This window comes from Centruroides sculpturatus, unplaced genomic scaffold (genome assembly GCF_000671375.1).
Source record: "Centruroides sculpturatus isolate CEXI.00-Female unplaced genomic scaffold, Cexi_2.0 scaffold577, whole genome shotgun sequence".
Taxonomy (NCBI): Eukaryota; Metazoa; Arthropoda; class Arachnida; order Scorpiones; family Buthidae; genus Centruroides; species Centruroides sculpturatus.
Window position 1 is genome coordinate 107,231 of NW_019384834.1, and position 22,957 is coordinate 130,187.

General features: G+C 30.4%; 2 protein-coding genes across 2 annotated transcripts; both read left to right on the forward strand.

The window, feature by feature from the left end:
- Positions 1–357: 357 nt before the first annotated feature.
- Positions 358–9,178, forward strand: LOC111630184. Its single transcript, XM_023374244.1, has 3 exons — positions 358–589; positions 7,624–7,794; positions 8,280–9,178. Exons 1-3 carry the CDS (start codon positions 529–531, stop codon positions 8,474–8,476), a joined length of 429 nt encoding a protein of 142 aa, XP_023230012.1. The 5' UTR covers positions 358–528; the 3' UTR covers positions 8,477–9,178.
- Positions 9,179–9,275: 97 nt separating this feature from the next.
- Positions 9,276–22,374, forward strand: LOC111630185. Its single transcript, XM_023374246.1, has 3 exons — positions 9,276–9,491; positions 21,562–21,699; positions 21,766–22,374. Exons 1-3 carry the CDS (start codon positions 9,416–9,418, stop codon positions 21,960–21,962), a joined length of 411 nt encoding a protein of 136 aa, XP_023230014.1. The 5' UTR covers positions 9,276–9,415; the 3' UTR covers positions 21,963–22,374.
- The last annotated feature ends 583 nt before the right edge of the window (positions 22,375–22,957 follow it).

Here is a 22,957-nt window from a genome sequence, read left to right on the forward strand (position 1 = left end):
ACGTAAAATAAAATAACAATTACACAAACATTTTATTTATTTTTTTAAAAACTTTCATTCAATATACAAATTCTATCCATCACGATAATAATAATTTGCGTAATAATCGCTACGCCATCTAGTAGTCAATCTATAAACATAATGATTAATAATGAAAAAAAAAACGTTTAAAATAGTTTATAATATAAAAATATAATTTATCGTAAAGAATGTAAAATTAAAACACAAACTTTTATTATTTGTATAAAATTTGTTAAAACACGTAACAATATATATATTAAAAAATATATTTATACGATTAGATAATGACCGCTAGGAGACCGTATCACGTGATCTAACCGAGGTATTATAAGGCGGATCGATCAGCGGAACCGATCGTAGCCAGCACCTCCATATTAACGGACGAAGGGGAAGTCACTCGTAGGTTAGATTTCGTTGGTGTGTTGCTATAGAATCTCTCCCTTCCCCACTCCTTCCCCTCGCTTTAGTTTCCCTTTGTAAATTTTTAATTGCTGTTCGAGCACTACGATGATCTACGTACAAGTGGCTTTCGTTGCATTTATGTTCGCTGTATTGCATTTGGCTTCGGGTAAGTATTTAGGCTTAGAAAATTATACAATTTTTCCTTATATACAGTAGAGTTTGTATTTATAATGATTTTCTTGGAAGCTAAGTTCTATAAATTTCTATTCGCAAGAGCGAGAACGATGGACCCGTGTGCATATCTGGTAGCAGCATCAACATCATTAAACATCGAGAGATAAGCACACGAAATTGTAAATTACTAGCGAGGTTGCGGCCGAAGTTTTCATCTGTAAAACTCGAACGTCGAGCGCTCGACGTTCACGTTTTACATATGAAAACCTCGCTAATAGTAAGTCGGTACATGTAGAGTTTATTAGGCAAAACGAAAAATCATCGTAAACGAAGGCACGTACAGAAACGCCCGAAGCTATATTATAGTAACAAACGTTTTAATAGAGATGTTTACGTTCCGTCTGAATCTTTTTTTTACTTGAATTTCAAGTAGAATTGGAAATAAAAACGTATTTCTAATATTGTATTATTATCGTAATGGCGAATGTTCATATGGCAGCAAAGAAGTTTTTATATAAATTGAGCGGCAATTAGGTCACATCAATTATGTATTTATTAAATAAATTGCTATAAAAGCTCTTATGCTTGGAAGAATCTTAAAATTTTTCTCCCCCGTCTAAAATATAAAAAAATGTAGTTTTTTTTTGTTGAGTAATTTAAAGAGATTTCTGTTTTGTAATAGCAAATTTTTAAATCGAAATTTTAGCAATAAATGGATTTAATTACTTTCGAAATAATATATAATATATATATCCGATTTTTTAAAATCATTTTTGATTATTGTACTAATAAAAAAATCTTAGGTTAGGTTAGATTACTGTGCAGAAATTTCCTTTCTATAGTGCAAGTTCATGTTCTAAAGAGATAGTACTGTACTATAAATTTTAAATTATTAGAATTTTAGTCATTTTTTAAAAACAAGAATTACACGTGATAGTTTTTTTTCTATGAAGAGACTATTTACTACATAAAATACGACCTTTCTCCTCCTTTGATAAAAGGAAAAGCCTTTATTTAGATAATTGCCGTTCACCTAATGTATAAACATGCTTAACTCTTGATCTATGTTCACTCCACATCGCTCGTATTAACTCATTTATCTTTTATTATCACTCTTATTATCTGCATTTTTTAAGGTTCGGATTATTTCCGACTTTATTTACTTCGGGGCATTATTATTATTATTATTATTACTACATATATTNTCAAGATTTTTATATTTTTGGAACCAGGGAACCTTGAAACGTCGAGAAATGCGAAAAAAATTCGGGTTTTTTTTGTGTGTGTGCGTGTGTCACAATTTTGTTCACCTTTTCAGAAGCTTAACAACTATGTTTTTGTCGAAAATTTATAAAATTTTGTATGGAAATTTATGTATCAAGAGGATTGATGCTATGAAATTCTGGTGATTAAAGTTCAACAGGGTTATCGTGTGTCATGTCTCGAATAGGGTCGTACTTATTCACGATTTTACTCATATTAGCATTTACAATTTTTTATAAATCCATCCCTACCCTCACAGTTAAGCTTTTTGCCATTTTAATATAATTAAAAATATAAAAGGTTTTTTAAATAAAATATCATAATAGATGACGCCACACACAGTTGTAAATGTTACCAGCAAAGTTAAGCAACTTGTTACTGCATTTATTAAAATTTGTTTTAATAACATGATCTAGATTTATCATAAGTTTTTTAAATAAAATATCATAATAGATGGCGCCACACACAGTTGTAAATGTTACCAGCAAAGTTAAGCAACTCGTTACCGCATTTATTAAAATTTGTTTTAATGACGTGATCTAGATTTATCATATTTGAAAGATCGTCGGAGAGTTTTACGTTTTTACTTTATGTTAGTCCGGTATTCAAAAATATCAAAAATATTTAGTACATTGATTACTGTAACTTCAATGGTGTAACAAGANTATCCTTACTTATTCTTATCCATATAACTTTTATACAGCGCAGAAGGCTATTATTTGTACTTTCCCGACTCTGTTATATATAACACAGGTAAAGTATGGCGATCATTCAAAAGTAACCTTCAAGATTTTTATATTTTTGGAACCAGGGAACCTTGAAACGTCGAGAAATGCGAAAAAAATTCGGGTTTTTTTTGTGTGTGTGCGTGTGTCACAATTTTGTTCACCTTTTCAGAAGCTTAACAACTATGTTTTTGTCGAAAATTTATAAAATTTTGTATGGAAATTTATGTATCAAGAGGATTGATGCTATGAAATTCTGGTGATTAAAGTTCAACAGGGTTATCGTGTGTCATGTCTCGAATAGGGTCGTACTTATTCACGATTTTACTCATATTAGCATTTACAATTTTTTATAAATCCATCCCTACCCTCACAGTTAAGCTTTTTGCCATTTTAATATAATTAAAAATATAAAAGGTTTTTTAAAATAANGAAGGCCATTTCTCCAAGTCCATCACGAGTTCTGACATATCCAGAACAAATCACTTGTAAAAATTCCTTGAAATTTCTGACCCGGACCACAGCCTACAACTTATTGTAGGCTGTGGTCCTGGGCTCGAACCTGGGTCTCCCAAAGCGACAAGCTGACGCCTTTTCCTCCTCGGCGAATAGTTTAAAGGCAAGAATTCTGCCAAATATTTACCTTGACACTCATTCATGTGAAAAACAAAGATTTGAGATATACCAAATCTGGTCTTTTGCGTCAGACATGCGATTATGGGAGGATGTTAAATTTAGTGAAGACACACAAGCTGGGAAAAATGTTAGTACAGTAAAATTTGAATAAAACGGAAAAATTATTCAGAACTGAACGAATTTTCTGTTAAATTTTACGATAAGCCGGAAATCTGTGCAGAGACGGAAAAGGTTTTCGTGTATGAAGAAGGTAACTGAAAGGTATTTGTTAATTGAAGGTAACTGAACTTGCTTGGATAAAGCGAAAAGTTAAGATTTCACGTGTAGACAAATAAGGAAAATCCCCTCCAGATCAGACACGTTGGCAGGGAAGAGGCTCGTGAAACTAAAGCTCTTTCCGAATTTCGGTAGAAGCCCAATGTCACAAAACACAAAACGACTGCCGGAAGGCCCAGCGGTTAAGTTGTCAGGTATTTAAAATCGAGAAATGAGCTCCCCAAGGAAAATTCTAGCTACAGTTTTGCTTCGAATATTATTAACCGTCACCTGTATTCTTAGAACGATTTCGAATCTTATCAGAAAAACGAACGTCAGATGAAAAGGAGATATACGGATACGAGATCTTTATTAATAGGGCCTATTAGTTTTTATTAGAATTTACCAAGGGCAAAGTTGAATATTATATCTTTAAGAATCGACGATTTTCAATGAGCTTTCGAAAACAGTTCTCGAAAACAAGAAATAAACGTAATCGGTGAAAGCAATGAGAATAAGTAACACTCAATTCTAATTTGCCTTGTTAGTAACTAATTAGTACCGAGTATTCGAAAACAAATAGATTAACGTGTTGATAATTGCAAGATTAAAGTAAACAATTGATTGGCGTATTGAAATTTCTTAAGAAGCCAGATCACGCAATAAGTCGATCTCTATTAATTAATGTAATGAGATTAGAATTTTCTACAGCAGAGAGAAACATTAGTTTTGGTATTCGAATTGTCTTGTTCGCTGTTGTGTGAGCTCATAAGGTCCGCATCCGAGAAGTATTCGAATGCCTAGCACGAGTCCTTCGAAACAACGAGAACTTTTTGCAATATTGCATCTTAATTTTTACACGCGAATACTTCATCTTTAGTTGTAATAATTTTGAATTCATTTAGATTCAACCTAGTAATAAAATTGTTTAACGTATGTATAAGTAATCTTACTGCAAAAAAACGAACGTAACTGTGATATTTATTTGCTGTAGTTTAGAGGTAAAAAATCGTACTAAAACCTGTTCAAAATAAAAAAATAATAATAACAATACGATATCGTGCGATCCCGGTTTACACGGGTTTTACTTTAATAACAAAAGGACATTTTCTTGCTAAAGACGTACAGAAAATTGTACAATTACAAACCGTATATAGTATTAGAGAGAGAAAATCTAGTTTTTCGATTCTTAATTGAATAACACGTTGCTTTTATCTTCCTTGTCTTCGAAACGTTTCTTCATATTTTTTTACTAATTAACTTTCGAAATACACTAGACTCTTGCTAATCCGGCCAGTGATTGCAGAGAGGAGTGCCAGATTAGCCAGATTGAGTCCCAAAACCAATGAATGACATGACCTGTCGCCCTTCGGTACTGATTATTTTGTACAGGCGGCTTCGACAAAAACGTTGATTAGCTATTTAATTCCGGTATTATTCATTTGAACTTCAACTGGTGGTAGAGCATTTACACTAGTAAAAACTTGTATAATTTTACGTTGTATAAATTTCGCCAACATGCCAGAAAGCATGACTCAAACCAAAATTTTAATACATCAAAGGACTTGGGATATAAATTATTGCAATTACTATATTGTAAATATCAGAAAAGAAATAAGAATATAAAATTTTATTTATAATGTAANCTCGCTAATAGTAAGTCGGTACATGTAGAGTTTATTAGGCAAAACGAAAAATCATCGTAAACGAAGGCACGTACAGAAACGCCCGAAGCTATATTATAGTAACAAACGTTTTAATAGAGATGTTTACGTTCCGTCTGAATCTTTTTTTTACTTGAATTTCAAGTAGAATTGGAAATAAAAACGTATTTCTAATATTGTATTATTATCGTAATGGCGAATGTTCATATGGCAGCAAAGAAGTTTTTATATAAATTGAGCGGCAATTAGGTCACATCAATTATGTATTTATTAAATAAATTGCTATAAAAGCTCTTATGCTTGGAAGAATCTTAAAATTTTTCTCCCCCGTCTAAAATATAAAAAAATGTAGTTTTTTTTTGTTGAGTAATTTAAAGAGATTTCTGTTTTGTAATAGCAAATTTTTAAATCGAAATTTTAGCAATAAATGGATTTAATTACTTTCGAAATAATATATAATATATATATCCGATTTTTTAAAATCATTTTTGATTATTGTACTAATAAAAAAATCTTAGGTTAGGTTAGATTACTGTGCAGAAATTTCCTTTCTATAGTGCAAGTTCATGTTCTAAAGAGATAGTACTGTACTATAAATTTTAAATTATTAGAATTTTAGTCATTTTTTAAAAACAAGAATTACACGTGATAGTTTTTTTTCTATGAAGAGACTATTTACTACATAAAATACGACCTTTCTCCTCCTTTGATAAAAGGAAAAGCCTTTATTTAGATAATTGCCGTTCACCTAATGTATAAACATGCTTAACTCTTGATCTATGTTCACTCCACATCGCTCGTATTAACTCATTTATCTTTTATTATCACTCTTATTATCTGCATTTTTTAAGGTTCGGATTATTTCCGACTTTATTTACTTCGGGGCATTATTATTATTATTATTACTACATATATTCTTTATATCCTGGAATGCATTTTAAATTTGTTATTTCATGCCGAATGTTCAGTTTTCGCGGTTAAAGTATATTTATCTTACTAATTTTACTTCCATACTTTGCATTTCAAGTATTGTTTACATCAAAAAATCGTTAGTCTAAATGTTTGCTCTATGGAAACTCGTGTGTTCTACAAACAAGTTAAAATTAATTGCATCTAAATTAATCCTTCCAATCGATTTTTCAAACTTAATCCAAGAAAAATATCTTCCAAAATTGAAGTGAAATTGCTTGAATAGATGTAAATTCCTTAGTTCTCAACTATTTCAAAACCTTTTGCTATTAGAAAAACTAATTATTTTACTATTTCGAAACTTTTAGATAATATTCTATAATCAAAATTTCAGATCTTTCTTCCATCTCAAATGTTTTAAACCCATCGAATTAACTAAATAATCACAAAAGAAATTATAAGAGCCCCACCTAAATATCACTCTTCTGAAAGTAGTTCATCTACTAATCTTTCTCACGCACGTTTGATTAAAGTCCATTTTTGTGTTTGTGCAACGCATCACTTTTTATAATACAAATATCCAATAACTGCGGCAGGTAACTGTGCAGCATCCTACCTAGATGGTTACATAAAATACTTAAATATTCCGAGCAGTTAATGCTTCTAATTTAGATAAAAGCTTTACCGTTTCATACTGCACTCCCCCCACATTTTCGCGTAGCGGTGTACGACCGACTGACGTCACATAATTAAAATTAACATGCATTTATAATCCCTTATGTAATCTGGTTATTTTAACGGGTTCGAAAATTGCCATAAAATAGGTTACTGGCTTTGTGTAACGTATAGTTTATTTTTTATTTTTTTTATTTCTGTCTGCCGTGTTGGACAGACGTCACAAATAATAGGAAATATTACAAATATACGAAATTGAATTACCAATCTGTTTTGCTGTCTGTAAATCGGAATTGGTTTAAAAAAAGGAAGTGGTTTATTATTTTAAAAAGAACTCCTTTTTTTTTTTAGCCGTCACGCCCTTAGCACATGTTGAACGTAGGTTTATCTAATTGTAGCAATTGTGTGGAAAGTCAAATTCTTCGCTCTTAAGTGATACTTCTTTACATATTAAAGTGCAGAACAGGATTATGGAGGAAAATATACACGATAGTGTAAATTTTGCCGCCATATATCCATCAGCACGTTATCAGGAAGTCTTGCAATCGCTTTTAACCTGTTTCTGTTAACGTCATAGACCCGAGCGATGACGTAATGCCCGGATGCTGCAAGAACTGTTTTGCAATTACTTTATCGCCTCTACAACTACTGTCTTCTGGGATATGCCAATTTTTTTTTTTTTTTTTTTTCAATACTTCGATTGAATATCAGAAAATCTAAATAGTTAATCGGATTTCAATATAAATAAAGATTAACTTCATATCAATAACACATAGTCATACGTTATGAATTCCTATAAATATAAAATTAATAAGTTGCTAATAAAAAGTTTATTTTTTATTGCTTGCTTTCGCCTTCCTTTTATTAAATTAATTGCTAACATTTTTCGTGTTTTATAGCTGAGGACGAACCGGTGATTTGTTACGTATGTAATTCTAAACACGATGAAAGATGCCAGAGAGGGAAGCTGGATGATAGTCTCTTGAAAAATTGCAGTGATTTGAAAATGGGTTCCAAATACACATCCTGCCGCACCATTGAACAAAACATAGATTTCAAAATGCTGAATAGTAAGTATGAAATTTTTTACATAATATCGTAGCTATGTAATTAAAAAGCTGCAGTATAATTAGTAGGATGATGATGAGGATGTAGAGCAGCTAATATCTATCAGATTAAGCTATTTTACCATATTAAAGTTGTTTTTAATTATATCAATTTTCTTTTATTAAATCAAATATCTTAAATATATATTATTATTAAATTACATTTATTTAAAAGCGTCCTCTCTAAAAATAATCTTATAAAAATTGATTGTGCTCAAATATTGTTTCTTAACAAAAATTAATATTAATTAATATAATGTGAATGCAACAATTATCTTGACATTTAATATTTGTGTGTAATTCTTTGGAATTTTTTTAAAATTTGGCACACATACACTTACATATAGAATGTAAAAAAAAAATGCATTAAATAAATAAGACAATCTTTAGATTTATACATTTTCACATGTCCCTCCCTCTTTTTTAAAAAAACTTATTTTTTGTTCCAGTGGAACCTAACAGCAGAATTATACGCCAGTGTGCTCAATGGGATAGCAGTCGAGCCTGTTACTACAGAGGAGGCTTTGGAGGCAGAGTCAATGTATGCCATTGCAAAGGAAGAGGATGCAATGGTGCTAACAGTCACAATAGTGCAATCTTTATGGTTTTCGTGTGTTTGGCATTAACGTTAAGGGTGCTGCTCTGAGAAAGGATGAGCTATTTCATTGTGTCACTTTGTGACACTGTAGATAGCAAAGTTTACCCTTTGATTATCTCATACCACTCACAGATTAGTGGAAAATCAAAATTTTTGTTCTAAACAAACTAGTTTTTTTGTTCATAGTTGCGAACTTCCCAAAATACCGAAATTAAATAGACTAAAATGAAAACATTTTAATTTTTTTATGTAAATATTTCTAAAATTGGATATTAGAAAAGCATTTACTTGTAGATAGTACAAAGAGATTTAGTATTTGGAGTATTATACAGTATTTAATAAGTTCAAAATTTATTTTATACTCAAGACTATCCAATCATTCCAAATTTTAGCTGTGACATGCTTATAAATGTGACTTCCAACAGTTAAGCTACTTATAAAATGCCAAAATTTCTTCCATTTTTCTTAAATTTATTATATAAAATTATACATATGCATGCTAGACCTACATATTTGTCTACAAAATAAATTTTTACAGAGTTGGAAATTTGTCAACTTGAACTACTTCCATCAAATTTGACAAATTTTAAACAAAGTTCTACTCTATCTTTAATAATTATATGTATTTTTGATAAAGAACTCATTTTGGATGATTGCAGCTTTACAATGTCATTGTTGTAATAGTTTATCATTCCAGTTATTTCATACCAGAAAAACCAGGAAGGTCGAATAAAAGCCTATTTGAAAATACTTACTTCGTTTCTTTTCTCTGTCTTCGTATATTAATTAATAAAGAGAAGATGCGGAAGCAGTTTTTAGAACTTATTACTCAACTTAATACTCTGGATAAATTTTGTATCTCGTCCCAAATATCTAAGTTTGGATCCGCGCGGTTAATAATAGAAATACTCTCGTACCACTAACTGCATTCGTTTTTAAGTTGTATTCCCGGTCGCTTCTTCTGTATTTTACTAGGCTTATATAAAAATGTGGAAACAATACCTTTTATTCTTATTCTTAACACTAGCATCGTTATCCGTCGCATCGAAAGATAAGAAGGAAGGTAAGCTTTAATTTTATACATGAATCTATAATAAAAAGGTTCGACTATCGTGAAAAATTGATCGGTTGGGAACCAATTCGATACATTAGATGTCTAAAGGTCATATTAATTAATTAAGAAAACTCGTGAAAACTATTAACAATTAAACGTTAATTTACTGAAGTTATTCGTACAAGTTTGGCACCGTTCCATTTTTCATAATTAAGAATACCAAGATATCTTTCCTGGAAAAAAATAGTCGTCTTAGTGTAAGCCATCTTAAAGCGGTTTGTATTTTCGATACGGAAAAATTAATATAAGTAGTTTAAACACAGTTTACACAAAATGTCCTACATCGAACGAAGTCTGAGGGCTTTCAATCGGTAAAAAAAAAAAGTCACCCGAGAAATAGGACACGAGTTTAATATTTATTACGAGTAGAACTGGTTCTGTTAGTAGTTTCTTCGAATATTGCAATAACTGGTGAAAGTTACTATTCATCTAGAAATAATTTCATGCTCAGTCGATAATGAACTGTTTGTACAAGTATAAGCGGCATCGCTTGAAACATGGCTACATCCATCACTACTAATACACAGATGACTCGACAGTGATATAGAAACTGCTAAACTTTCGCTTCTAATGAAAATTTCTGAGATAAATAAACGTACTAGCAATGTGTAGCCTAGTTTTCTGAAATAATCTACTATAATTATAAAATTCTCGATTTATTTTTTTATATTTAAAAAGGAAATTATGTTTTACATGTTATTCAATAATAAAATTATAATCATACAATAATTAGGTAATATAACTAAAGAAATTCCAGAATTTCTAATGATATAAAACAGATAGGTCAACAGATAAGACCAATTATTTAATTTTATTATGCCTTTTATCATATAAGTCAATTGTATAAATTATATTCTGAACTTTCAGTAAATTGTTTCCTCATTTGATAGTCTATTACTAGAATTATATCGTTAAGTAAAAAATTGTACGAGGAAAACGCATTATAATTCTGAGTAATTTAGACGCACAATTCTGGTTAACTCTATAATCAGAATTATGCATTTAATATACAGTATTGTGTTTAATTCTTGATTATGTATAATTTGTGATATTAACTGTCAGGTCAGATTTAATTTTTGATTTATATCGGAAGGTATTTAAAATCATAGTTTTTAGAATATAATAATATTTATAGACAAAATGACTGCACGTATTGTACAATAAATATCTATATATCTAATATTCTATCCTCATTGGTTGAGATAGTGCATATTTTTATAACATTTTGACGTCGTCATTCCATTTTTGCATCGAAGATTCTAAAAAAATCACATCAAACTAACGTAAAATATGTCTCGACCAATCAGATAAAGTAGTCCGACATTCCAAGTTAGAAAAACTTTAATGGTATCTTTATATTGTATAGGTAGAAGAGTTTTGTTATCCTTAAAGCAGTCTCGGTAAAAGTTTTTAAAATGTTTGTTCACGCAATTCGCCGAATTTCTAAACATATATTTAACTCCATTTGACAGCGTAAATATTTTAAATTAGGCGTTTGTTTATAGAAATCAAAAGTAGAAACACTTGTCTGAACAGATTAGATTTCTTGAAGACTTCCCATCCAAAATAGAAATGTAATAAATGCAACTTCTATTGATCTCAGATTTTCACAATAGAAAATGCAACAGAGCGTACTCAAACTATTCATTGTCAATCTTTACAAATAGATTTACTGATTGCATGTCGACTTGCTAAGAAGTCACTTCTGATTGAACAGGTAAAGATGACTCACTTAAGTGGCCATAGAGCATCAGACATGGACTATTGGTGATTGAATAAAGCTTAGGGTTTTTTTCACATAAATTGAAATTTAAACTGCAGGACAGACTGATCTCCGCATGTGCGATGTAATTGAAAAAATACTAGGCTGATTATATAATTATTTATAGAACATTTTATCCGGCTGACCAAATAGTATGCCATGAACAATACTTCCTGCCATTGTATACATTGTTTATATTTTTTTAAAATGGAATACAGTATTTATTATCATATATTAGTGCATTTTTACTACCAGTGACAATTATAGTTAAGATATAGCCTACTTCTATAACAAATTACCTTTCAAGAGCATTCTGCTCCACTTCATAAGACTGTTTTCATTCTTGTACATGATATTTTATAAACAAGTATTTTTAGTTTACTGTATATATATATATATAATATAAATTCTTTCTCAATGCACTCCTGTTTGGAAACTTCTCCGATTTAAATCCAATAGAGAATTGTTGAAACAAAAAAAAAATTGCTACGCGGAAACTCGCTGTTAAGGATTGTAAGAAGGGACGTCCCGTTTAGTATTATTTTTCAACTGAATATATTCAAAATTTGATCAAGTTTATGCCAGAATATTTCTTGCTGCTATAAAAGGAAATATTAAAAAATATTGATATATTTTTCATGCACGCTTCTGTTTTTAAAACCCTGTTGTTTTATGACAGTTTTCGTAATTAAAATAATGTAAACATATTAAAATCGGATGTTGGCCTGGGCGTCGGCAGGAAATTTTCCAGAGAGCAAAGCTTGGAGATAATTATATCAATAAATTTTCATTTATTTAAATTTTTGGGGTTTTTCTAAAGCAGATTATAGAATACAGTGTTGCATTAATACAAAAAGACAAAGTTTCCCATTGTCGAGGGTGTAAGATCACATATCTCAATCATTTTTTTTATGATTATAACTTGTGTAATTTTTTATTCGATCCCAGAGGGGGCAAGTGCCCGTTTGCCCCCTATACGGACTCCCGTGGATGTTGATATCTCATATTTTGTTGCTTTTTCTAATATATATATATATATGTAATTTTCTTTTTATTTATTCATTTACAGTTGTATAAATATTTAGTTGTGTATTTATGAATGTAAGAAAATTTTTATTTCTTCATATTATATAAATTAATGATCTAAATAGTTCAAGAAAAACCAATCTCGAAAAGTGTAGATTGCTCAACTTATAAAACACATATATTTTTAATATACTGACAATAAAATTAATATACAGTAGCTAGGCTATAACTTTCTTGTAGCTCCTCTTAGGTAGTATAAAAATGGTTAAATTTAGAATATTTTCTAAAAACTAATTATATATTAACGTATATATTGATTATATTACATTAGCAGGCCTATAAAATAATTCAATTTGAAATTTTATTTTGTTTTTGAGGGTTAAAAAAAGGAGAAATCCTCACTGTCTGGAACAAACTGAGAAGTCTTGTCATACAATATTAGGTATTTTAGGTAGTAAGTTTTTGAAGTGTATTATCTTATCATTCATGAAAATTGAATTTAGTGCCTTTAAGATTATTTTTTATACTTATAAGAATCTTTTAGAGAAAAATAATTTGGTATTTGAAAAATATTGCAATTCTAGGCTTCAGCACTCGAACTTTTGGTCCTGCATACAAAGGATTTCATTCTGGTAACCTTTATATTAAAGATATTTTCCGATGTATTTATATGAAAGATTATATGAAATATATTACACAACATGTATCCGAAATACATTTTGGCCTTTTGAAAATAACTTAAAACTGTATTCGTAACACCTGGTTCAGGCATTTTAATTGTCTATAAAAAAGAAAACAGGTTTTTTTCCCTTTCTGGTCTATAAGCACTGAGAAGGCTCAAGTATTAAATTTAACATATTTTCTTATTTGCCTTACTGTAGTTACTCTCTTGTTTGAAGTGACAGAAGGCATACATTTTACTTTGAACAAATTTCTATTAATTGAAGTCGGATGTTTGATACTAATTATGAGATTGTAGGATTTGCTCAAGAGGATCAGAGCGAAGCATATATGTAGCAGTAGAGTGAATGCTTTGGAATATGATAGACGAGAAATGCTGTCAGGAATTCAATTTGCATTAATCTTAACACTACTGGATGGAATACATACACCAAGCTATTCTACTATAGAATATGAATTATCGAGGAATTTTAATACTCAAATTAATCATTAACTGTAATCTCTATAATAAACTTGACGGATAACTGTCATTAATGACAGAAATTATCAGGGATTAATATTTGTCATATTAAAATTAAAACTTTCATTTTATTATTACGATTGATATAATTATGATAAAGATAAAGTTTATTTTTATATAATTTAATACGTAATAGGATCGATGAAAATGTCAGATTACAGAATTACTTTCAAATGTTAAACTTATTCATAATTGATTAAATAATGATTAACATTCTATTAATAAACATTTAAAGATTTTATTTATAAATTTCTAATTGATATTTTGTTCTTAAAATCGATATCTGTTTTTATATTTTCGGTATTTCTGTTTTAAATATAGTAATTTTTCATCAGAGCACTGCCTTTAAAACTCTTTCCTCCCTGTGGGCATGAAGGCCATTTCTCCAAGTCCATCACGAGTTCTGACATATCCAGAACAAATCACTTGTAAAAATTCCTTGAAATTTCTGACCCGGACCACAGCCTACAACTTATTGTAGGCTGTGGTCCTGGGCTCGAACCTGGGTCTCCCAGAGCGACAAGCTGACGCCTTTTCCTCCTCGGCGAATAGTTTAAAGGCAAGAATTCTGCCAAATATTTACCTTGACACTCATTCATGTGAAAAACAAAGATTTGAGATATACCAAATCTGGTCTTTTGCATCAGACATGCGATTATGGGAGGATGTTAAATTTAGTGAAGACACACAAGCTGGGAAAAATGTTAGTACAGTAAAATTTGAATAAAACGGAAAAATTATTCAGAACTGAACGAATTTTCTGTTAAATTTTACGATAAGCCGGAAATCTGTGCAGAGACGGAAAAGGTTTTCGTGTATGAAGAAGGTAACTGAAAGGTATTTGTTAATTGAAGGTAACTGAACTTGCTTGGATAAAGCGAAAAGTTAAGATTTCACGTGTAGACAAATAAGGAAAATCCCCTCCAGATCAGACACGTTGGCAGGGAAGAGGCTCGTGAAACTAAAGCTCTTTCCGAATTTCGGTAGAAGCCCAATGTCACAAAACACAAAACGACTGCCGGAAGGCCCAGCGGTTAAGTTGTCAGGTATTTAAAATCGAGAAATGAGCTCCCCAAGGAAAATTCTAGCTACAGTTTTGCTTCGAATATTATTAACCGTCACCTGTATTCTTAGAACGATTTCGAATCTTATCAGAAAAACGAACGTCAGATGAAAAGGAGATATACGGATACGAGATCTTTATTAATAGGGCCTATTAGTTTTTATTAGAATTTACCAAGGGCAAAGTTGAATATTATATCTTTAAGAATCGACGATTTTCAATGAGCTTTCGAAAACAGTTCTCGAAAACAAGAAATAAACGTAATCGGTGAAAGCAATGAGAATAAGTAACACTCAATTCTAATTTGCCTTGTTAGTAACTAATTAGTACCGAGTATTCGAAAACAAATAGATTAACGTGTTGATAATTGCAAGATTAAAGTAAACAATTGATTGGCGTATTGAAATTTCTTAAGAAGCCAGATCACGCAATAAGTCGATCTCTATTAATTAATGTAATGAGATTAGAATTTTCTACAGCAGAGAGAAACATTAGTTTTGGTATTCGAATTGTCTTGTTCGCTGTTGTGTGAGCTCATAAGGTCCGCATCCGAGAAGTATTCGAATGCCTAGCACGAGTCCTTCGAAACAACGAGAACTTTTTGCAATATTGCATCTTAATTTTTACACGCGAATACTTCATCTTTAGTTGTAATAATTTTGAATTCATTTAGATTCAACCTAGTAATAAAATTGTTTAACGTATGTATAAGTAATCTTACTGCAAAAAAACGAACGTAACTGTGATATTTATTTGCTGTAGTTTAGAGGTAAAAAATCGTACTAAAACCTGTTCAAAATAAAAAAATAATAATAACAATACGATATCGTGCGATCCCGGTTTACACGGGTTTTACTTTAATAACAAAAGGACATTTTCTTGCTAAAGACGTACAGAAAATTGTACAATTACAAACCGTATATAGTATTAGAGAGAGAAAATCTAGTTTTTCGATTCTTAATTGAATAACACGTTGCTTTTATCTTCCTTGTCTTCGAAACGTTTCTTCATATTTTTTTACTAATTAACTTTCGAAATACACTAGACTCTTGCTAATCCGGCCAGTGATTGCAGAGAGGAGTGCCAGATTAGCCAGATTGAGTCCCAAAACCAATGAATGACATGACCTGTCGCCCTTCGGTACTGATTATTTTGTACAGGCGGCTTCGACAAAAACGTTGATTAGCTATTTAATTCCGGTATTATTCATTTGAACTTCAACTGGTGGTAGAGCATTTACACTAGTAAAAACTTGTATAATTTTACGTTGTATAAATTTCGCCAACATGCCAGAAAGCATGACTCAAACCAAAATTTTAATACATCAAAGGACTTGGGATATAAATTATTGCAATTACTATATTGTAAATATCAGAAAAGAAATAAGAATATAAAATTTTATTTATAATGTAAAGGAAAAAACCACTTTTACGTTATAAAATTTTCCTTTTGAGTTTTGTATTAAATTTGCTTTATTTCATCACATTAATAGCAAAATGAATGTAGCTGTGTAATATAGTTTTTCAAAACGTATTTGAATGACTATATCAACAAAAATTTAAATGTCTAAATCTAAATGAAATCACAAATAATATAAACAAATGATATACAGTATCTTTTTCAGATAATATTTCATTTAAAAAAAATGGAAATTCTATCTTGATTTAGATATTGCAATTATTAATGTGATATTTCTGAAGGATAATTGATTCATAAAGAAAATATCGTAATTGTATTGCAACTACTGTATTTACGTTTTTGAATTATTTGAATATTTTGAAAAGGAATTGATAAATTTATAAATTCTTTTCTTTTATGAAAAGTATCAAATAGAACCAACAGACAAAATAAATGTTACTTGTCCTATGTGAAGTTGGTTACTTCTTGCCAAATTAACGTCAAACAATAAACAGATTAGTTTTTAAATTTCCACTATTTAATTTGGTCTATTATTTTAAACGATACAATCACACAGCTGTCCACTAAAATACATGTTAAATACGTCCAACGTGTCAATGTCAATCTGATAAAAGTCCATTAGAAAGCGCGCATGTATTGCATGTATCTGTTATACAATGTCAATATTTTTTAATACGTGCAGTAACTTTTTAATTATAAAAGTTTATTTCCATATTTTTATTAATTAATCATATTATTAGGAACATAATTATTCAAGCTAATGGCAGAAGCTCAAACACCCTTATTCATATTTTGAAAAAATCGCTACACTCTAATATATTATAGATGAATCTATAAAAACTATATAATTACATAAACATATTGTGGCATATAAAAGTATGCATTTCAATCTAAACATGGAGAAACCTCAAGAATTTGTGCACCAAAGTCCGCTAATAAAACTCCATTAATACGTTATTATAACAGTTTTATTTCTAGTTGGCAGGGAAGAGGCTCGTGAAACTAAAGCTCTTTCCGAATTTCGGTAGAAGCCCAATGTCACAAAACACAAAATGACTGCCGGAAGGCCCAGCGGTTAAGTTGTCAGGTATTTAAAATCGAGAAATGAGCTCCCCAAGGAAAATTCTAGCTACAGTTTTGCTTCGAATATTATTAACCGTCACCTGTATTCTTAGAACGATTTCGAATCTTATCAGAAAAACGAACGTCAGATGAAAAGGAGATATACGGATACGAGATCTTTATTAATAGGGCCTATTAGTTTTTATTAGAATTTACCAAGGGCAAAGTTGAATATTATATCTTTAAGAATCGACGATTTTCAATGAGCTTTCGAAAACAGTTCTCGAAAACAAGAAATAAACGTAATCGGTGAAAGCAATGAGAATAAGTAACACTCAATTCTAATTTGCCTTGTTAGTAACTAATTAGTACCGAGTATTCGAAAACAAATAGATTAACGTGTTGATAATTGCAAGATTAAAGTAAACAATTGATTGGCGTATTGAAATTTCTTAAGAAGCCAGATCACGCAATAAGTCGATCTCTATTAATTAATGTAATGAGATTAGAATTTTCTACAGCAGAGAGAAACATTAGTTTTGGTATTCGAATTGTCTTGTTCGCTGTTGTGTGAGCTCATAAGGTCCGCATCCGAGAAGTATTCGAATGCCTAGCACGAGTCCTTCGAAACAACGAGAACTTTTTGCAATATTGCATCTTAATTTTTACACGCGAATACTTCATCTTTAGTTGTAATAATTTTGAATTCATTTAGATTCAACCTAGTAATAAAATTGTTTAACGTATGTATAAGTAATCTTACTGCAAAAAAACGAACGTAACTGTGATATTTATTTGCTGTAGTTTAGAGGTAAAAAATCGTACTAAAACCTGTTCAAAATAAAAAAATAATAATAACAATACGATATCGTGCGATCCCGGTTTACACGGGTTTTACTTTAATAACAAAAGGACATTTTCTTGCTAAAGACGTACAGAAAATTGTACAATTACAAACCGTATATAGTATTAGAGAGAGAAAATCTAGTTTTTCGATTCTTAATTGAATAACACGTTGCTTTTATCTTCCTTGTCTTCGAAACGTTTCTTCATATTTTTTTACTAATTAACTTTCGAAATACACTAGACTCTTGCTAATCCGGCCAGTGATTGCAGAGAGGAGTGCCAGATTAGCCAGATTGAGTCCCAAAACCAATGAATGACATGACCTGTCGCCCTTCGGTACTGATTATTTTGTACAGGCGGCTTCGACAAAAACGTTGATTAGCTATTTAATTCCGGTATTATTCATTTGAACTTCAACTGGTGGTAGAGCATTTACACTAGTAAAAACTTGTATAATTTTACGTTGTATAAATTTCGCCAACATGCCAGAAAGCATGTCTCAAACCAAAATTTTAATACATCAAAGGACTTGGGATATAAATTATTGCAATTACTATATTGTAAATATCAGAAAAGAAATAAGNATATGTATGTTCTTTCTTAAAAAATTGGAAGGTCTTTTTGTTGATATGTTAAAGAAAATTTAATACAAAAATTAAAAGGAAAGTTTTGTGATATAAAAAGTCACATTTCTCTTACATTATGAATAAAATCTTATGTTCTTATTTTTTTTCTGATGTTTACACTATAATAATCAATATATTGCTACTTAAAAACACACAATAACGCGATAGGTAAAGTAATAAATTTACATATTTTATATAAAACTAGTGTGAATAATCCTTCTTTATTTCAGACCGAGGAGGTCAGAATTCAACAGCCAATTAATGTTTTTGTTGAAGTTAGGATTAGTTTAGTTTTGGAAATACTGTACACTGTTTTTATTTTCCCGGCTGTTATAACATAGAAAAGTATTGAAGTCGTGTGAAATTTGAACCTCCGGATTTTTTGCACATCTTGACGTTTTGAAAAATGAAAAATAGTTGGCAAGTTCTCGTGTTCGATTTTCTTGATACTCGAACAGAAGGTTAAGAGGTTAAAATATTGAAATAGCCATCATTAGTTTTTCTATTCCAAACTTCGGACTTTTTAAAAAAAGGGGACAAAAGTTATTAGAAAGATAACAGACCATCAAATTAATAGCAACGAATAATATGTAATTAATTAAAATCAATTTTAGTTTTGTATAAAAGGAATAGAACTTTTGCAGTATCCTCAATATACATATATAGATTTAAATATTTATTCTTTATTAAGCTTAGGAGTCCGGATTGAATGAGTTTGACAAAAATAAATAAAAACTTTTTAACGAAAATTATATTATTTAAATACAACAGGTACACTGTCATGCTTTGAAGGTGCCGGCATCGGAGCCAGATGAACAACTCCCAAAACACTTCTTTGGTGAGGGTCCTCCTAGGTTCCTAGATACGTACGAGTTCTGTTCCTCACCAATTAAACGAATCTATGGTGAATATAATTTAAAAGGTTTTATTACTGCTCACAGAGCAAAAAACGTAAAAAAAATTATAATTAAATTTTTATTCATTTGTTTATAATTTGTGAATACATTTATTTTTAGAAAATCATAAATTAAGAAAACGTTGAGACAATATCAACAAATAATTTGAATTCTTATTCAACAATTTGCTTCGACGTTCGTTATTAATTCAACAATTCACGTTTAATTTATAATCATTCTACAAACTTCAATTATTCTACAAAAAACAGGAAAAAAATGCCAAAACGAAAGTATAATAAGAGAAAGAAAATGCCAACAGATCCAGCAAATAAAAAAAGGGTGAAAACGGAATACAACAATAAAATAAAAGAAGATAAAGCTTCGGTACGAAACTATACGAATTCTGCTGATGAAACGGCATCAATTTCAGTAAAATATCATGATAATGGTGATGCAAAGAAGGTTGAAACCATTGAATCAAATAAAGAAGACAATACACAATCTGAATACAGTTGGATTAACAGCATATTGGCTGAAGCTCATTTACTGAGATTGCAGCGTTTATCTAAATGTGGCAAAACGAAACAAGAGTAGTAAGATGTTACCGTATACAAAATTTCATCCACTTTTGAAATACCTGAAATTTCATAAAAGACCACAGAAGAATCGTTTATTTTAGAAAACTTGAATGCAGATGCACAAAATTTCTATAAATAAAACGAATTTTTTAAGTAATGCAGTGCTACATTTCTGTTTTCTAATAGTTCATTTTATTAGGTTCAATAATTTAAAAAATATGCTCAATGAGTTGAACCCAGAAAATTATTTATTAATGCTCGATTATTTATTAAATAATTTGTAAAAATCAATTTATATATTATTTCAACGTTATTCTTTCTATGGATATTTGTATTTGCATCTGTTTTATACAGAATTAGGATAATTTACGAAAATATCTCTGCAGTAAAGTAATATTTACTGCATAAAACGCAGATTTATTAATAGATTTTAGAAAACGTACAGATTTTCAATGGAGAATACGAAATAAAATGTAATTATGTAGACTGATAGACAATTGTACTTCAAAATTGTACAGTACTTCCAGTCATACAGAGATCCATCGACAGATGATTGCAATTTATCAAGTATTATATACATCAATCAATGCATTTTAGATGTCGGAGTTAAATGATGTATATTATACTTGATAGTTTTACAATAAAATAATGGTTTCAAATCTCTTTGTATGATAACACCTAAAGTAACTGGAATATAACAGTATATGAGAACTAATTAATAAAACAAAGGGGATAAAAAGCTAGTCGGTAGACATATAGTATTGTTGTTGGTAAGTTATTGAAGACTATACAGTATAAGGTACAGTATTAGGGTAATACAGTATACATTGCTGTATACTATATTACCCTAAAATTTTTAGCCCATTCCTGTAAAGATAAATTCAGCAATATAACCTACTAAAGCTCAGTGAAACTTCTTTATGGTTCGTAATAAATTACTGTATTGTATATTTACCTTTTCGTTTTCCATGTTGTTGGAAAAACACCCTGTTAATTAACTCAGACTTTCATAAACTCGAATCTTGACCCCCTATTAGTCCGAGTTAGCGAGTTTATTTAATTGTTTACTTTGTAGTTTACACAGCGTATAACTATTATAAGCGTAATAATATTCACTAATTATTTTCTAACTGAAGATACTTTCGTATACCCATGAAAAATAATCTATTACTATATATAATTGAATATATTTTTTAGTATTATGCCTGAAAGAATTTCTTCAAATTTTTTTATTTCGACTCTTTCCATTCATGGGCACTAACAAGGTTTTTTTTTATTATCAAACTCATTACGGATTCGATCAGTCAACAATGGGGAAGCCGGATGCTGAGTTATGTAGCCCGACATATCTCAGATTGTCCCCGAAAAATTCCTGGGATTTTTTGATCTACCTGGATTCGTTTCCGAATCCCCAGAACGGCAGGCTGACACCGTAACATCTCGGCTATTCGGTCGTCATTTTTAAAATTATAAGAATATCTTTCAAAATAATACCAGGAGTTATGTACATTTATATGTTAATTATTATTCTAAATTCCAGAACGAAAGTTGAAATGCTACCAATGTAATTCATATTACAATACCTCGTCCTGCGACGTTTTGGACAAATCTAGTAGCATATATTTGCAAGCGTGTCCAGGTCGGAATGATACTCATTGCAGAATAATGTGGATGGAAGGTATTTCATTGCTTATTTCTAATATTATTAAAATTCTGTTTAATTAATCGTTCCTATTTTTAATAGTTAAAGGAGAGAAAAGAGTAGTGCGTTCTTGCGGTCAGACCCGTCATCACAGGGCTTGTTACCAGACGACTAGCATGGACACCAAGAGTCACGTTTGTGAATGCGAAAAAGACGGATGCAATCAGGCTCCTCCCTTACGTTCGACGCTTGTCAATCTGTTCATAGTTACTTGGATTTCAGTTTTACTTTTCCGGTAATCTTCGTCAAAATGTACTTCTACTTCCACCTGTAAATAATAATTTCAGGATTCAGAGTCTGCCAAACTTGTGTTTCGTGGATGACGTGAAGTTTATTAATTTCCGATTAGCGGAATGGACCGTACGCCGCCTTCAATACCTTGGCAGATTCTGTTACATTAAAGAATTTTAGTTTTTGGGATTGTTCTGTTGCCTGGCTCTTCTATAGATAATTTTAGGTCAGCATTAAAAATACATCTATTCTTCAGGATGATGTACATTTCAACGTCTGTCTGTTGTCAGAAATGAGTGAAGTCCAACTGATATAGGAATGTACATCATCCAATTACATAAATTACAGCAGTATTAATATAATTTATATTGACCCATAACTGTTGTCCATGTAATTTATAATAAAAATAGTTCTATGGTAGCCGAATAAAATTTTTTGTGTGTAATAAAACTTTCGATTAGAATTAAATTTGTAACAATTCAATTTAATTCTAACTTACTTATTATTTAACCTTCGCAACATACAATTTTTCTTTTACATGGAACATACATTGGGATTTCTGTGACCCCATGATAATAATCTAGTTTAATATTACAGTTATAATTGTGATATTAAACTAGATATATTAAATACCAGTACAAATTAAACTATATTATATGTATAATCAATGCAAATATACCTCTAATGGAAATGAGATCATTTTATTGATAGTTTGTCCATACTCCACATATTAAATGGTGCACAGACCAATACTGGGATAGGTTACGTCATCATCTACGTGCGGTCTTTAGGGCCGTCCCTATCATAAAGAGAAAAATCTAATCTCATCTGAAACACTAACTCTATGGAATGTCATAGGTAAGGACATGACTTGAAGCTTCTCAGGCGTTGGCCTTTTCGGTATATCAAGAATGAAAGAAAACGGGATTTTAAAAAATTCTATCTCAGGAACTGCAAATCAATACTTACAGGTTAATGCAAAATCTTATTTCGGAGGAACCGT

Coding starts and splice junctions, on each gene's coding strand:
- LOC111630185 (XM_023374246.1), top strand. CDS start 9,416: ATGTGGAAACAATACCTTTTATTCTTATTCTTAACACTAGCATCGTTA. Junction 9,492..21,561: donor ATCGAAAGATAAGAAGGAAG/GTAAGCTTTAAT, acceptor TCTAAATTCCAG/AACGAAAGTTGAAATGCTAC. Junction 21,700..21,765: donor CAGAATAATGTGGATGGAAG/GTATTTCATTGC, acceptor TATTTTTAATAG/TTAAAGGAGAGAAAAGAGTA.
- LOC111630184 (XM_023374244.1), top strand. CDS start 529: ATGATCTACGTACAAGTGGCTTTCGTTGCATTTATGTTCGCTGTATTG. Junction 590..7,623: donor TGTATTGCATTTGGCTTCGG/GTAAGTATTTAG, acceptor CGTGTTTTATAG/CTGAGGACGAACCGGTGATT. Junction 7,795..8,279: donor AGATTTCAAAATGCTGAATA/GTAAGTATGAAA, acceptor TTTTTGTTCCAG/TGGAACCTAACAGCAGAATT.